Source organism: Balaenoptera physalus (genome assembly GCF_965194825.1).
Source record: "Balaenoptera physalus genome assembly, chromosome: 7".
In the NCBI taxonomy this organism is placed as follows: Eukaryota; Metazoa; Chordata; class Mammalia; order Artiodactyla; family Balaenopteridae; genus Balaenoptera; species Balaenoptera physalus.
The window spans coordinates 8669087-8684363 of NC_138886.1; the positions used below are offsets into that span (position 1 = coordinate 8669087).

General features: G+C 53.3%; 2 protein-coding genes across 30 annotated transcripts in view; one reads left to right on the top strand and one right to left on the bottom strand.

The window, feature by feature from the left end:
• Nucleotides 1–10057, top strand: part of ANGPTL2 (angiopoietin like 2) — a 33953-nt gene extending 23896 nt beyond the window's left edge. Inside the window, exons 3-5 of the mRNA XM_082470102.1 lie at nt 3757–3950; nt 5695–5965; nt 8257–10057. Of these exons, the coding sequence (XP_082326228.1) occupies nt 3757–3950; nt 5695–5965; nt 8257–8456 (665 nt within the window). The 3' untranslated portion in view covers nt 8457–10057. The remainder of the gene's footprint in view (nt 1–3756; nt 3951–5694; nt 5966–8256) is intronic.
• The window catches only part of RALGPS1 (Ral GEF with PH domain and SH3 binding motif 1), a 296025-nt gene that overhangs the window by 123307 nt on the left and 157441 nt on the right, over nt 1–15277 (bottom strand). The gene's annotated exons all lie outside the window — the stretch shown is intronic.

Sequence of the window (15277 nt, forward strand, 5' to 3'; positions counted from 1 at the left end):
GCGGGGAGTGGACAACTTCAAAACTACCAGCTTTCATCTATCGAAGGAAAGAAAAAAAGCACCCTCTCTGGTACCTGCCCTGGTCGGCCTTGTGAGGGGTGCTGTGTTCGGGAGACCCTCAGAACAGGTAGGGTTCTTTCCCTCTGTTTACAGAAGAGATGGAGGCTCAGTAAGGACCTGCCCAAAGTCACACTGTGAGGAGATGCGGCCACCGAGCTTTGAGCTAAGGGCTCCTGACTCCGAGTTTGGGGTCCTGTCCCCAGCACACAAACGCTTCTTGCACAGATTCCTGAGTTAATGTCTGACACCTCGGCTGACCCCCAGCAATGACATTGTGTATACGTAACAGGTGTAGATTTCTCATCAGAGGAGGAAGATTTGCCTCAGCCGTTTTAATGGAGCCACATGATAATCTTACTGCTGCCATTTTCTGCTGCTTTATCATTTTACTGCTGCCAACTTTTCAACGCCAAGTATTTTTCTGACTAATTTTCATCCATCATTTAATTTTCTGACCTTTGCCACTAGTGCCTTTAATAAGAAAAGGGAACATGTTTGAATGCCGGAGATCTTCTAGAGCTCTGCAAGGGTATCTGAGAGATAACTGTCTGGAAACATTCTTGATGGAAAGTCCTCAGTGTCATGTGAAGTGCAGGATGTAGGAGACGTATGGAGATTTTTTTTGGTAACAGCAGAAAATACTAAACACGTCTACACTATTTTGCACTTACTCCATGATTCTAGAAAGCATGTCATACCTAAAAAGCCTTCAAGGAAAGAACTGCTAGATTTGCCTTTTAAAAAAAGGAAAGGAAAGATTCTCCATCATAAGAAACACTAAAATAGTTGTAAAATAGTCGAAATCGTTGTAAAATGGGCAAAGGACACCAAAAGGTAAGCATAGAAGAAAAACAAATCAAAGATTTAAAAAGGCATAACACCTTGACAGAGAAGAAGTATAAATTCTTATTTTTCTTAACCTGGCTGACCGGCAATGATTAAGACTAGTTGTAGGGACACAGAGAGAAGTCAGCCTGGGCCCCCTACCCTGGAGTCCGCTCCGGTTGAGGAAAAGGATGAGAGCTTTTGAGTGTGGGCTCTGGACGACCACTGGGTTCAGATACCGCATCTGCCCCTGCCGGGAGGGAGTGTCACCCAACGTCCCCATGCTCCAGTTTCCTCATCTGTAGGGTGGGGAGACTACTAGCTACCTGGCAGGTGTGTCAGGAAGATCTCGGGTATAAATGCATGGATGGGGCATGTAGTAAACGCCCAGCACATGTTGGCTAGTAGAAATATTTTATCGTACCTACCGTTCCAGTCAAGCCTCTCTCAGAGCCAGGGTTTCATAATCTGGGGTTTGGAAGTCCATTTACCTTCTGATTATAAGCAAAATTGTGTGTCTGTGCATCTTTCTAGATAGAGGGTCTGGAGCTTCTTCTCCCAAACTCTTAAAGGGATTGGTTGGCTCCAAAACATTTAAAAACACTTGCCTTTTAAAAACAGCCCTTTGTAGAAACGTCAAAGGTAAAGCTGGAACCACTCAGGGAACCTACACAGGTAGCGTAGGCTGGGAGCCGCGAGGCTGACCGGCTACCCTCCTGGCGTCCTCGAAGCTTCTCCCCATGCAGCGCCGCCTTCAAAGCTGGCCTTTCAGCCTGAGAATCCATGGAGCCCCACGGCGGCTCTGCAGGAAGAGGCCTGGCTGCTCGTTTTCAGTTGGGTGTTATTCTGCAGGCTTCTGCCGGACCTTCTGTCACCAGCTTCCGCATCGAACTGCCTCTCCTGTGCTTCTGACTTGGTATCGAGCTGGGAGGCCTCCCACGCCCGCTCTGTGCTCTGCTCCAGCTGCCGGAGACAGACTCCCATTCTCTGCTTTGGTCCCCGGGGCCACGGGCTGAACACAACCAAAATCTTTCTCTCCTTCATGAATGTTCTTTCTGGAGGTCTGGCCTCCCCTTCCCAGGACGGAAGAGGCACAAGGCAAAGAAGGAAGCAGCTGCTTGTGCCACATCTGCTACCGGGCGGGTGCTTGGGGCCCTGGCCATCCCTTGGGCGAAGGAGGCTGGCCAGCAGGTAAATGGCTGGAGGATGAAGGGGGAGCCCCAGTTAGCTGTCAGCAGTGAGCACCCACGCCCACCTTTCTTCTCGGTGCTGTTGAGCGCTGGGGACAGAGGGGTGAGCAGGACAGCCCCTGCCCTGCCATCAGGTTCCAGGTGGGGATGCTCACGCACATCTGTGAGGCCTCAGGAAAAGCCCACTTGAGGTGTCCAACAAAGACCAAACCCAAACTTGTCCTGTTTAACCGTCAGGTGTGGACTAATCCAGCCCAATCCCAGCTAGGGAGGAACATGAGAAGTCTGATCTACACAGGAAAAGCTAAATGCACCCGTCCCTGATGCCTGCCCTTTCCGCCCTCCCCCACACACAGGAAGGACAGGATTCCACCGGAACTCAGGCTGAGAGAAAGCTGGTGAAGTCAGCTCCCCGCTCGCTGGGCATGGGAGCAGCCCCCGCCTGCGCTAGGCTTCCACTGCCCGGCACAGGACCTGCTAGGACCGGGACTCAATAAACAGTTGTTGAATAAACATACACATTAATAGAATAAGATGGAATTTTCTTAGAACGTTTGGTCTTAACCATTCTCAGTTTAGGATTGTTCTGAAGAGAAGCTGAAGCTATGTGTGGTGATTTTATTTATTGTAAAATACACAGTTCAATGGCTAGGTCTTGAAAAACTTCGGAAATTTTCTCAGATCAATAAGGAAGAAGCCAGCTTATCTGGCCCTTGGTGACTCGGGTTTGTACCCTCTTGCTGACGTGACCAATGTCCAAACACAGGAAACCACCAGGGGAAGTGGGGGAGGGGTGTTGAGAGACCCACGGTAGCGACACCCATCCCTTCTGACTGGGCTGCCCAAGCTCGGGGAAGTCACAGATCACAGAACTCATCTCGTCTCAGTTTCAAAAGAGAGCCATGGATTGCAAGGTGCCCTAGACACCATCCTTTAAGCGCATGGACCTCGGAACATGGGCTCTGAGCACCTGGCCCTCGGTGAGCCTCCTTTGGAAAATACAGATGGAGCTGAACAGAAACTTGGCCCCCCCAAAAGGTCTTTGGAGGCCAGCATCTGAATCCCAGAAATATCCCGAAACCTCTGGCTACAGATTCTGGGCATTGCTTGGGCCCCTGTGACCCCCATGGAAGTTCACTTACAAAAACTGCAGCGACTGTCACCAAGCACCGTCGCTGGGAAGGCGGGCGTGGAGTCAGCCGTGCTGGGAGGGGCAGCGAGCCCGGCTCACTGACCGGGCGGAGCCCGCTCGGTGCTGATGGACGCTGCTGTCTCTCAGCAGGCTCACATCTCTTTTTGCCAATATAACCAACTTAAAAGAAAAAATCACTCCAGGAACTGCACACAAACGATCCAAGCAATCCTTACAGCCCCAATGAGGTAAACATGATCTCCCTTCTACAAACTGGGGAAACCGAGGGCTTGGAGAGGTAAGGAAGCTCGGCCAAATCACACCATGGGGGAGTCAGGGGTGAAAGTGCGCCCAGAACCCAGGCATCCAGACCCCTAGCCCTGGGCTACCCAAACCAGGCCCGTCACCCCGCAGGTCTGTGGCTTCCAGCCGGATTCCTGCCCGAGGCCGTGCCGCGCGGGTCGCAGCCAGGGGTGGGGGGAGGGGGAGGACGTGGCTCGGCGGCCGGGCAGCAGGGAGGTCTGTGACGTCGCCCTCCTGTGTCCCCAGGCCCCTGGAGAGACTGCCTGCAGGCCCTGGAGGACGGCCACGACACCAGCTCCATCTACCTGGTGAAGCCAGAGAACACCAACCGCCTCATGCAGGTGTGGTGCGACCAGAGACACGACCCCGGGGGCTGGACCGTCATCCAGAGGCGCCTGGATGGCTCGGTCAACTTCTTCCGAAACTGGGAGACGTACAAGGTAAGGACTGCCCACTTGAGTGCCGGGGCCCTCGGAAGGAGGCGCCTGCTGCCCATCAGGGCCCGTGTGGCCCAAGGGAGGAAGACACTGACGGGGCCATTTCTGCAAACCCACCAGGGTTGGGGGAACCAGCCGCTCCTTCGCTGCCCCACTGGCAACTGTGGCAGAACAGAGACAGGGGTTCGGACCACAAAAGCCCCACGAATGGGGTGGGAATTTCGAAATGCTGGAATGCAGTAGACCCTCACCCCAGCCAGGTGTGAGGAGCACCTTGGTCCCAGCTGGGGCTCTCAAGGGGAAGACCTGTCCTCACAGCTCAGAAGGGGCAAGTCCCAAGGCTCCCAAGCCCCGGGAAAATCTCCCACACAGCCCATTTTGAGGAACTGTGGGAATACTTGGGTCCTAATTCCAGGGCTCATCCTCTGGGCTCCCAATTCCTGGGAAGTTGAATGCTCTTCCTTGTAGAAGGAAAGGCTGCAAGGGCTCCACCCCACACCTGTCTCGCTCCTCTGAACAAAGAAGTGGTACCGAGGACGCGAGGGCAGCTGAGTTCCCTGACACCTGCCACACGCCAGGCGCAGTGCTGGGTGCTTCCGTTCCTTACCTCCTTTGCTCTCACATCAACCCCAGGAGGGAGAGACTGGTCTGGACCCAGTTTACAGATGAAAAGGTGGCACAGACAGGAAGGGGGAGAGCAGTGAATGCAGCCTAGGCCTCTGACACCTGCAGAGCCGACAAACTCCCTGGACCACGACACCCACACGTGGCTTTGCCATGCCCCCGTCCTGTCCTGCTTGCCCTCCAACCCACCTCCTGACCAGCCTGTGCCTTTGTTTTCTCCTCTTTCTCCTCTGCCTCCTAGTTGAGAGGTTCCTGAAGACGCCCTAACTCCTTCCGCCTCCTTTCCACATTCTCTTCCTCAGAGCAGTAGGTGCAGTGGTTAAGCCTGGGTTCTTAGTTCAAATCCTGGCTCACCCTCACGCACTCTGGGACCCTGGGCCTCCCCAGGCCTCAGTCCACCCACTCTAGGGAGGATAATGATAGTACCTAGCTCACAGAGTTGGCATGAGGGTTAATAAAATAACTTACGGAAAGTTCTGCCAACAGTGCCAATATACCGTAAGTACTCACTAAATACTAGCTATTATTATCATTAATGAATCCACCTATTTTTCAAGACTTCAAGTGGCCACCACTCAGCTGATGACACCCAAAAATACTTGGAAAAACTGTAACAAATCCACCGGATTCTAGACCTAGGAGGGCGCCCAGGTGGGTGTGGCATGCCTTTGTCACAGCTCACACCTGTGCATTAGTTTAATGGGACCCTCACACACAGCCCCTTCCCAGAGAAGGGAACAGAAGCTCAGAGAAGGTAAGGGAATTGTCCCAGGAACTCATGTTGCATGCCTACTGTGTGCTAGGCTCTTAATTTACCATATTACGTGTGTCCTTATAGCAATCCTGCAGGGAAGGTAACATAGCGTCTCCCACATTCACACGATGCCTAGCATGAAACAGGCACTCTCTAAATAGTCTTGAGTGTTGCATGACTGAGGCTCAGACGGGCAAAGTGACTCATCAAGTGACAGCCAGGTGGGGGAGTGGGGAATTAAATGCAGGCCTGCCTTCTGCTCTGCCTGTTTCCAGGCCTCTCTGTCTGGCGCTGAGCAGCTGACAGCCGGGCCCTGCTGTCTGAGCGCACTACATATTCCTCACTAATGCTTGCCCACGTTTTCCCCAGCAAGGGTTTGGGAACATCGACGGCGAGTACTGGCTGGGCCTGGAGAACATTTACTGGCTGACGAACCAAGGCAACTACAAACTGCTGGTGACCATGGAAGACTGGTCCGGCCGCAAGGTCTTCGCAGAATATGCCAGCTTCCGCCTGGATCCTGAGAGCGAGTATTATAAGCTGCGGCTGGGGCGCTACCATGGCAACGCTGGTGACTCCTTTACCTGGCACAATGGCAAGCAGTTCACCACCCTGGACAGAGACCATGATGTCTACACAGGTAGGACCAGTGGCGTCACACCCATGTACAGGGCAGGGGAAAGAGGTCAAAGCCAAGCCTCTGACTCCCAGGCCCGAGAACGGGAACATCCCAGGGCCCAGCTGCCCAACCCCGTTCCCAACCCCTGAAGGCCCACTCCTTTGTCCTCTGCCCACAGTTCCCCTTCGCAAGGCTGGGTCAGCATGGCATTTACAAAAAGGGGAAGGTAAAGAGGTACACAAATTACATATCCGAGGGCCACTCTGGGCCAAGCTGGACATTGTACTGGGCTGTGCACTGCATCACTCCCTGCCTGAGGCACTGGGTGTCACGGCGACATGTCCCCATGTTACACCCTGGCTAACAACGCTGCCCCACCTCCTACATGCCTGTGCCCTTGGGCACGCTGTTCAATCTCTCTGGGCCCGTTTCCACATCTGGAAATAAGAACATACCTATGTAGCGGGGTGGTGAGAAGGGAGAACGTGCCTGAAGTGCTTCGCCTGGGACTTGGCGGAGTCAGGCTCTGAGTGGGTGCAGTCTCTAGTGTGTACTGTCAAGGCAGTGCTATGGGAAGCTATGAGAGGAAACCAGGTAGGAGAGATGAAGCGACCTGTCCAAGATCACATGCCTCAAGTCCAGGTCTTTATTAAACAAAAAAACAAGGGAAAAAGCAAAAAATTGTAAGAAACACACATAGTCCAACCCTGAGTCCAGACATCAACCCCCGACATTCATCTCAAGGCTCCACACCTCAGTTCCTTGAGATGAGGGCCCCTGGGCCCTCGCTGGTTGGTCCCTGAGGATCCAAGCCCGCCTCCAGGCCAAGGCTGTTCTCATGGGCAAACCCAGCCCCCTCCTGCCCCAGCTCCCCGATAGGTCCCAGTCTAAAGGCCACAGCCTCCCCTTTGACGACTGTCCCAGGAACCACCTGCACTTCATTGGCAAGCCCGGCTGCCTACATCCTGAGGCGGGATCCCCACTCCAGGTCCCTACAGCAGCAGACTGTTCTCACCACACTGGGGGAAACACCAACACCTCTACCTACTCCCTGGTGCAGAACTGACCCTGCCGCAAGGGCCCCGAGGAGGCAGTGTGCCATCTGAGGCCGGGGCTGCCGAGGCTTCCGGAAGAGCAGGGCAGGAAGATGACCCTCATCAGAACTGTCAGACTCTGGGGACAGAGAGGCTGGTTAGAGCATTTCTTGAGGGCCATTATGGGGAGCAGGGAGCAGACTCTTCTGCGACCCCAACTGTCAGGCCTGTCCAGCAGCAGGGTCGGAGGATGTGAGGCAGTGAGCTCCCTGTCCCTGGAGGCATGCGGGGCAAGCTCAGGAGGGCCGTCCACTGGCTGACGGGAGGCTGGCTGTGGCGTGCCGATGGTTCTGCCCTCCAAATCCGATGCTGCCGCTTGGACCTCGTGGCCGCGGGTCATGGCCCAGAGGAGCCAGAGAACAACTCTGGGAAAACCTGGGCTGCTGGGGCTCTGGGGGGTGCCTGGGGCTGAGTCTCCTCTCAGCTTTCTGCCTCAGCCGGCCTGCTCCCTCCTCACCTCGCCCCAAGGCCTCTCCTGGAGCAGAGCTGCCCGCCCCATCGGGCCCCCAAACCCACAAACTTGACTGGGCAGCCCTTCCCCTGAGTGGGGTCTCTCCCTGGGTCTGACAATGTCTTCCCCCCCGTCCTGGGAAGGGCGATGCCCCTGCACGCCCGCTTGTACCTTGCCCACACTTTTACTGTTGTTCCGAACTGCTTGTCCTTGGCAGCAAAATCCAACATGATATGATAGTGCCAGAAACTTTATGAAAATATCTTGCTTTTGTGAAAAAAAAAATTGTTTTTGGCTGGAATACAGGCTTGGGAGGAATAGAGGAACATTTCATCTTAAACACTTCCTTTGTCATTCTATAAAGACTCTTGATCTAATAGTTTCAGCTCTTAAAAAACATTCCTAAGAAAAACTGGCCCTCTACCCGCCCACCTCAGGTCATTTCTGTTTTGCTCCCTGGTGCTTGTTCTGCAGTGAGCCCTGGGCTAATCTGTGGCCTCCTTCGGTTCCCACACGGGTCCCGTGCTGTGCGGGGGCAGAGCGCTCATCCTTATTTTACCATGAGAATTCAGTGGCTCAACGAGGCTAAGTTGCCTGCCCAAGATCACAGAGCCCGTTAGTCAGCAGGCAGGTCTGAGGCCCCGTCCCCTCTCAGGCACCCTTGGTCCAAATGCCTCCACAGGGGGTCCCTCAGAAGCCCCCCGAGCAGACGGTGGACACGGGTAGAACCTCCTCCCTGAGACCTTCTCGCTCTTTCTCTCCTGCAGGCAACTGTGCCCACTACCAGAAGGGCGGCTGGTGGTATAATGCCTGTGCCCACTCCAACCTCAACGGGGTCTGGTACCGCGGGGGTCACTACCGGAGCCGCTACCAGGACGGAGTCTACTGGGCTGAGTTCCGAGGAGGCTCCTACTCGCTCAAGAAGGTGGTGATGATGATCCGGCCGAACCCCAACACCTTCCACTAGGCCGGCCCCCCTCCTGAGCCCTCGTGGCCGCCGGGAGCCTGCCCGGCTGTGCTGGCCCAGCACAGAGAGCGCCGCCTTCCAGCTCACCTCGGGACTGGGAGGACTGCGACGCTGGACTCTGATTTCCCAAGTCACTGCGGCAGATGATACAACTGAATCGAGCGGTATTCTCTGTTGCTACTACTCTTCTCCACATCGGACAGCCCCTCGTGTTTCCAGACAGGACAGGACGGCAGACAAGTCTTTCCTTAAATAATTTAAGCCCCAGCAATAAAAACACAACTGCAAAACACCTTCATAATATACACGTGTGTGAGCCGACCTTGTGCACTTATGTGTATACCATGTATATATGCATTTAGATATATACACGTGGCGTATATCTAGATACATATATAGGTTTGCCTTATATACCTAAATACAAGTATATTCAATTCTCAGATGCTGAGGCTGTTACCAACAGCTCTGCTCTTAGGAGAAGAGCATTTCATTCATGTTGTATTACTTGAGTCTAAGGGCAGATCACAGACTGTGTAGCTCTCATTCAAAGAACAATCCTTGGTGTCCACAGGCCTGGATTCTTCCAGGACTGTCTACAGTACTATTCTCTCACATAGGGGTTCTCAACTTCCTTGCTTAAGATCCCCCTTGGCACCTAACCCAATTTCAAAATCCCCGTCCCTCTTTATTTCTATACTTCTCCTCATTCTCAGGACTTTTCACCACCCACCCATCCACCCACCTATCCATGCATTCAATGCCATTCAATTAAGTGCCTTCCATGCTCCAGTCCCCGGCCACTTGTGTTCCAGGCACCTTTTCTGCTCTTCTCTATTCCTTGCCTACTTACTCCTCACCTTTTCTGTCCCCCTGTGCTTTCTTTCCAGGCAAGATTCCTTAGCCTCTGAGTAGGAAAGCATGGACTCCACGTGGTCAGGAAAGGGAAAGTCAGGCCCAAAAGCTAACTCTTGGCCACAAGGATAATGGTATTTGCAGTCTCGTATTTTCCAGTCACAGTTTAGCCTACCTGTCATTTTAACCTTCACAGAAATAATCACCTACCTTGCCAGCAGATATTCGATTGAAGAGAAGTCATCATCCAATCGTTGGGGACCCCAAATGGCTACATACCAAAGGTCCCATGCTCTCAGGCTGACTAGTGTCCACATCTCGTCTCCAAACTACACTTCCCCGGAGATCAAGCGCCACGAAAATGAGAACTAGCCACTTGTCGTGAGTTACTGAATAACCAGGGGCCACGGAGCCCTGGGTCAGCGCATCAGAGTGCGGCGGCTTTCTTAGTCCTGTTAGCCACGGAGCATCAGGCTCGGTACTACCGGGACTCTTGCCAAGCAGGGAGCAAGGGATGAACAAGAAGATGAGACCCTCCTAGAGGGCACGTGGGTCGGGGTGGGCGAGATGTTGGAACGTTCGGTACTGTCCGCATCTGGCTGTGTGCCTATTACCTCAGCAGTCTCACAAAGTGTTCCATGTAGCATGTTTTGTGTATATAAAAGGGACTTTTTTTTTTTTAATATATTCTCAGATTATCCTTGTAATGACACATCTGCAATAAAAGCCATCAGTGCTATTTGGATGTATCTACACTGTGCGTTATTGTTTTAGAATGCCTTCCTGGGACCTCCGATACCAGAGCCTCTTTGAGTAAAACCAGGAAGAGATTCATCCATGGAAATCAATTAAATCACACTTTCCCTATCCCTGGTTTCCAGCTCTGCCCTGAGGAGTCCCACGACAGTACCTCAGGCCAAGATGGCTTCCTGGAGCCCCACCTCTTTACGTCTAGCTGCGTCCTGGATGTCTCTGCCAGACACAAGCAGTGCAGTCAACACCTGAAGCACCTTTCCCCAGGTCTGGTCTCATTTCATCAATGGTACCATCTACTCAATTGCTCGGGTGAGAAGCAAGGACTCCTCCCTCCCCCTGGCCAAGGTCGACCCACTCCTCCGTGCAAGGCCTCTTCTCTGCCTTGGTGTAGGCCCTCCTCCCCTCTCCCCTCGACCACAGCAACAGGCTTCCCACCAGACCAAGGAACCCTGTGCCTCCACCTCCCTCGTCCCAGTCCGACTTCCACACTAGCTGCCAGAACCACCTTCCTGTAAAACAAATCTGTCGGTAGAGAAGGCATCTCTGGGCCTGATGAGAAACCCCAAAACCATAAAGGAAAAGACGAAGGGATAGGACTAAAGAAAGTCCCGAATTTTTTGCCCTCTGAAAAACAAAACAAAATAAAACATGACTGAGATTGAAAGGCAAATATTAAACAAGAGAAAAGTATACGATTAATATTCATGCTACACCAAGAACTCTTTCAAATTAAGAAGAAAGATACAAACACTGGTATAGAAAACTTGGTAAAGCACACAAACACGTTAGAAGACTCACAAATGGCCAGTAAACAAGAAAAGAGGCCAACCTCAGTAATCACCAGAGTTGTACATTAAATCAAGCATAAACCATCACATGGTGCCTAGCAGACTGGGAAAGACGAAAAAATGTCAATCTCCACATTGACAAGGGAATGGAGAAATATGTACTCTATGTACTCTGGATGGAAGTAAAAACATTCAATATTTTTGAAGAGCAGTTTGGCAATGTATATATCAAAATTTAAAATGTACTTAAACCTTTGGACTCACCAATCTCTCTTCTTAATGACAAAGTAATGCTGCCATATGAGAGCCTTTTCTAGCAAAGTCGTACTGTGGAGAGACTGATGTTTACTGAAGCCTACTACATGCTTGGAATTGGACTTGTGTCTTCTTACGTGACCTCACGGCAGCCTGTGTAGGAGGGACTGTTCCCCTCACTTCACAGAAGGGGAGAGAGTGAGGCTCACAGACAGACTGCTGGTAAAATGCCCCTGCAGGAGTTAGTCCAGAAGGTTCTGGGTGTCAGGCACTAAGAGTTCTCAGTTCCCTTCTCCCAAATGCCTAGTCAGTGTTGGGGGTCACAGTGGAATCTGGACACTACGAGGTGTCCTCAACCTTGGCCCAGACCACACCCACCCACTCCCATACCTGCAGTCGGGTGTGTGGGACGCAAGGATTGACAGCAAAGGAAAACAGGGCCAACCTTACCAGTCACTGGTCTTATGTCCAAACCCCAAAGCAGAGAGCTCTGGAAAGCCACACTGGACAAGGGGGAGCAACCCTTTACTAAACTAGTTGGGAACCAAACAAAAGCAGGGCCTGACGCCACTGGTTCCCTAACCCCACACACCCCGATACCCAAACCTGGGTCTTGGTCAAATCATACCCCGGCTATGTGGAAGGAGAGGGAGGCATAAGCCCATCAGAGATGTGGAACCCACTCTCCCTGAAGTAAAATGGAGGAAGGGGAGCAAGTTTACCAAACCAACAGCATCAAAGAAGAGAACAGGGAGACGAGAGGGCTGTGCTCAGGCACCACGCCTGGTGCCCAGGGAGTCGCTCCCCTGCCGGCAAACAGCACTCGGCACAACCAGCAAACATCAACACGCCTCCTCCTCGCCCATCCCACCCGGGGACTTTTAAGGCCTACAGTCATAGGGGTCCTACTGTTACTAAGGTCTCCATGGTGAGTGCCTCTGCAGACCCAGAAGGAAGTCAGTGACACCTTGATCAGCAGAGGGCACCCACCTGCTGGGCTCGTGTGCAGAACAAGGCAGGAAGACAGAGATGTTCCCCAAGCAAGTGACACTGAACAGGGCCCCCTCCCCCGAACCTTGCCAATTCGATCCAGATTGAAAGAGAAACCCTTGAACTACTGCAAACACTGGGGACGGGAATCCATGACGCTCATACTCCGCAGGTGCTCTTTGGGAGCTCAAGGGGTCCCCCCGATCTCCCAAGAGCACCTCATCTGCTTCGTACAGTCTGGTAAAAACTCTCAGTTATAGTAAGGGAAAGCTAGAGAACTGGATTAAACAAAAAAGGAACATTTTAAATGTAACAAAATGTAAAACAGGCACTTTTTCAGCCTCGGTTTTTTCCGCGTCTCAAAAGGCTAAGGACAAAAATCACAGCTGCCAAGAGCTCCCACATTCTGCAGCAAAAGGTGCAAGACCCTCCTTGCAAGGGGGTGGCCCCAAACTGGCTCTGCAGCATTAGCTGACTGCCCACCTGTGGCCTGTGTAAGAGGCGCAGAAAAAGTATCCCGGGGTGGGGGGATGAGTCGTCCCCATGATATGCTCCCCCCTCCTTCAATCAGTGAGAGGCGCTTCCAGGGACCATTCCAAGAGCGTGGCCTGGGTGAGTATAAGCACTGCCATCTGACTCACACCTCACGTCTGCAGGCCAGAGGTGGAGAGGAGTAAGCAGCTGGTACTGCGCTGGGAGCAAAGGGCGAGCCCACCGATGCGGGCGGGGAGGCAAGGACACAGTTCCCAGGAACCAGAGGGCAGCCTGGATGGTGAGGAGGGGCTGGTGCAGGAGGCCCAGGAGCCAAGGAAGGGCCATAAGTGGTCAGCGGGAGGAGAAGCACTGCCCCATGAAGGGAGCTGAGTCAGAGGTGCCCCGAAGGGAAATTCTGAAGCAGCAGCAACAAAGAGGGAGAAAAGACAGGAAGAAGGAAAAAGACAGAGCGTGGGTGCTTTGGGCAGCTGGCATACCCAAGGGTGCCAGCTCTGGGTTCTGGCTGAACAGGCCACATCAGAGAGGCCCTTGCCTCTCCCTTGTCTGTCTCGTCTGTTCCAACCCCAAGGGCCACAAAGCTCAGTGGACCAGGAGGGAGGCAATAGGACTGCGGGGTCTGGTGGAGACACTTGAGCGTGTGCCCTCCCCCACCCCAGGCCTCCAGCAGGACCGGCTGTAGGAGTCCAGACTTCTGACCCCTACACTGGATGGTCTGGAGTGACGTGACTGTTAACAGCAGAGAGACTTCGGGGCCCGCTAAGTTCTCAGCATCGACTGGGAAAAGAACTAATCCACAGAGTAGGCTGGAAAGGACACTGCGGAAAAATAAAGTTGGTTTCTTCTTACACCTGATTGGGTCCAGCTCATTTAATAAGCTGGTTACATAAGGACATGAGGTGTCTCCCGGAGTCCATGAGCAGGGACACAGCTGGGCCTCACAAGGACCAGGAACCAGAAACTGCCTGGAAAGCCTTCAAGAGGCCAGGCATCCGCTCTCTCAGCCTCTCTCTCTGTCCTTTCCCTTCCCCTTCCCTTGCCTGCAGGGTCTCTCTCTGTGTCTCGTGCATGGATCAGCTTTTCCCAGCATGGAATTTCTGAGCTCACATGTCCTCCTGGTCTGAGTGCCAGCAAAGACCTGAAGCCCCTCTCCTCTCAGCCAACTCCCAGCCAGAGGACCCGACTGGCCCGCTCGGGTTGGGTGTCCGCCTCACTGCTATCGACGGGGCTCCGAGCAGAGCTGGTGGAAGGAACGCGGCTGCTGGAGCTCAAGGCTGTGGAAGGCGTGGCGGAAGTTCCCAGGGTCCCAGCGGAGGAGGGGTCAAGGCTGGCTCTATATCCAAAAAGGTGTCTGGACTATACTCCAGCTGTTGTTGGTCCGCATCCTCTCTGGAGACCGTATTTCGCCAACTAGATGGATTCTGTCCCATTACTCGTTAGATCATGTCCTATTCCCCAGCCCCTCCCCTGCTGACTCCTGCTCTCCCAGGCTCAGCTGTGTCACTAAACATGACACATGGCTGTGCCCAGAGGGGGCTCTTACTGCCCTTCCTGGATACGCCGAGTTTCTCAATAGTTTTTGTAGATATAGGAGGCAACAAGTTCCCCACTGCTGGGCTCTTCCAGGCAGCATTTGCTCTGGGTAACACTCATACCACCCACCATCTATAGGCGCTGTCCATGTGCCAGGCACCATGTGTGTCTCTTTAAACTCTCACAACCACCCTGTGAGGTGGGTTCTACAATTACCCTCCCTTCGACGTAACAGAAATTGAGGCTCAGAGCTGTACGTGACTTGCCCAAGAACATGCAGCCTGAGATGCTCAGGATTTGAGCTCGAGTCTGTCTGACTCCTGAGCTCCTGCCTCTGCAGGATTAGATCACTGTCCCCAACGAGGAAATGAAATGACTAAGCTCCTCTCTCACCCCATCATCACTTCCTAGTACGTCTGAGAATCATGCAGCGTGGAGCCTGCTGCCCACAGAAGTGGGTGTGTGAGCTGGCCAGCCAGCCTACCTGTGCAGACGCAGCTGGATGGACAGTAGGTCCCCAGGTGTCAGGAAGTCAGTCCAGGGCTGTTTGCCCAATTTATCTCAGAGCTGAGGGCACAGAATAATAGGGGGCAGTGATGGAGAATATCTCTCAGCTTCTTGGGGCTCACAATCCTTTGCAGGGCTAAAGTGGCTGGGCCCCGCCTTTCTCCCTTCCTCTTGGAGGACAATCTACAGACTAAGCGCCGCCCTTTGGCACTAGGAGTGTCCTGTTTGTGGCTGGTCTGGCTGTCACCTCATGTACCAATTCTATCTCGTCCAAGCCTTGGTCTGCACTATCTGGTAACTGGGTCCCTGTTGTGTTGGCTTATCTCCCATCTCCATGTCTTCAGGACAGGGGCTTGCTTGGCTAGTCTCTCTCAGATCCCGCAGTCAGAACTGAACCAGCCCTAGCCTGGGATTCCACACCTTGTGGACACATGCCTTGGTACCTACAATCACTGGGACACTCCCGACCTGGGGTATCCTGGGTCAGCTCACCCAAACATGGGAACGCAGACACAGATAATCCCTCCCAGCTGTGCAGCCTTCCCAAAGCCCTTCCACACGCAGCACCTCCCCTCTGCTTGCTGACGGTCATGATAAATCCGTCTCCATGGGCTGGTCAGGGGTGCTTCCTTCCCGCTGCTGCAGTAC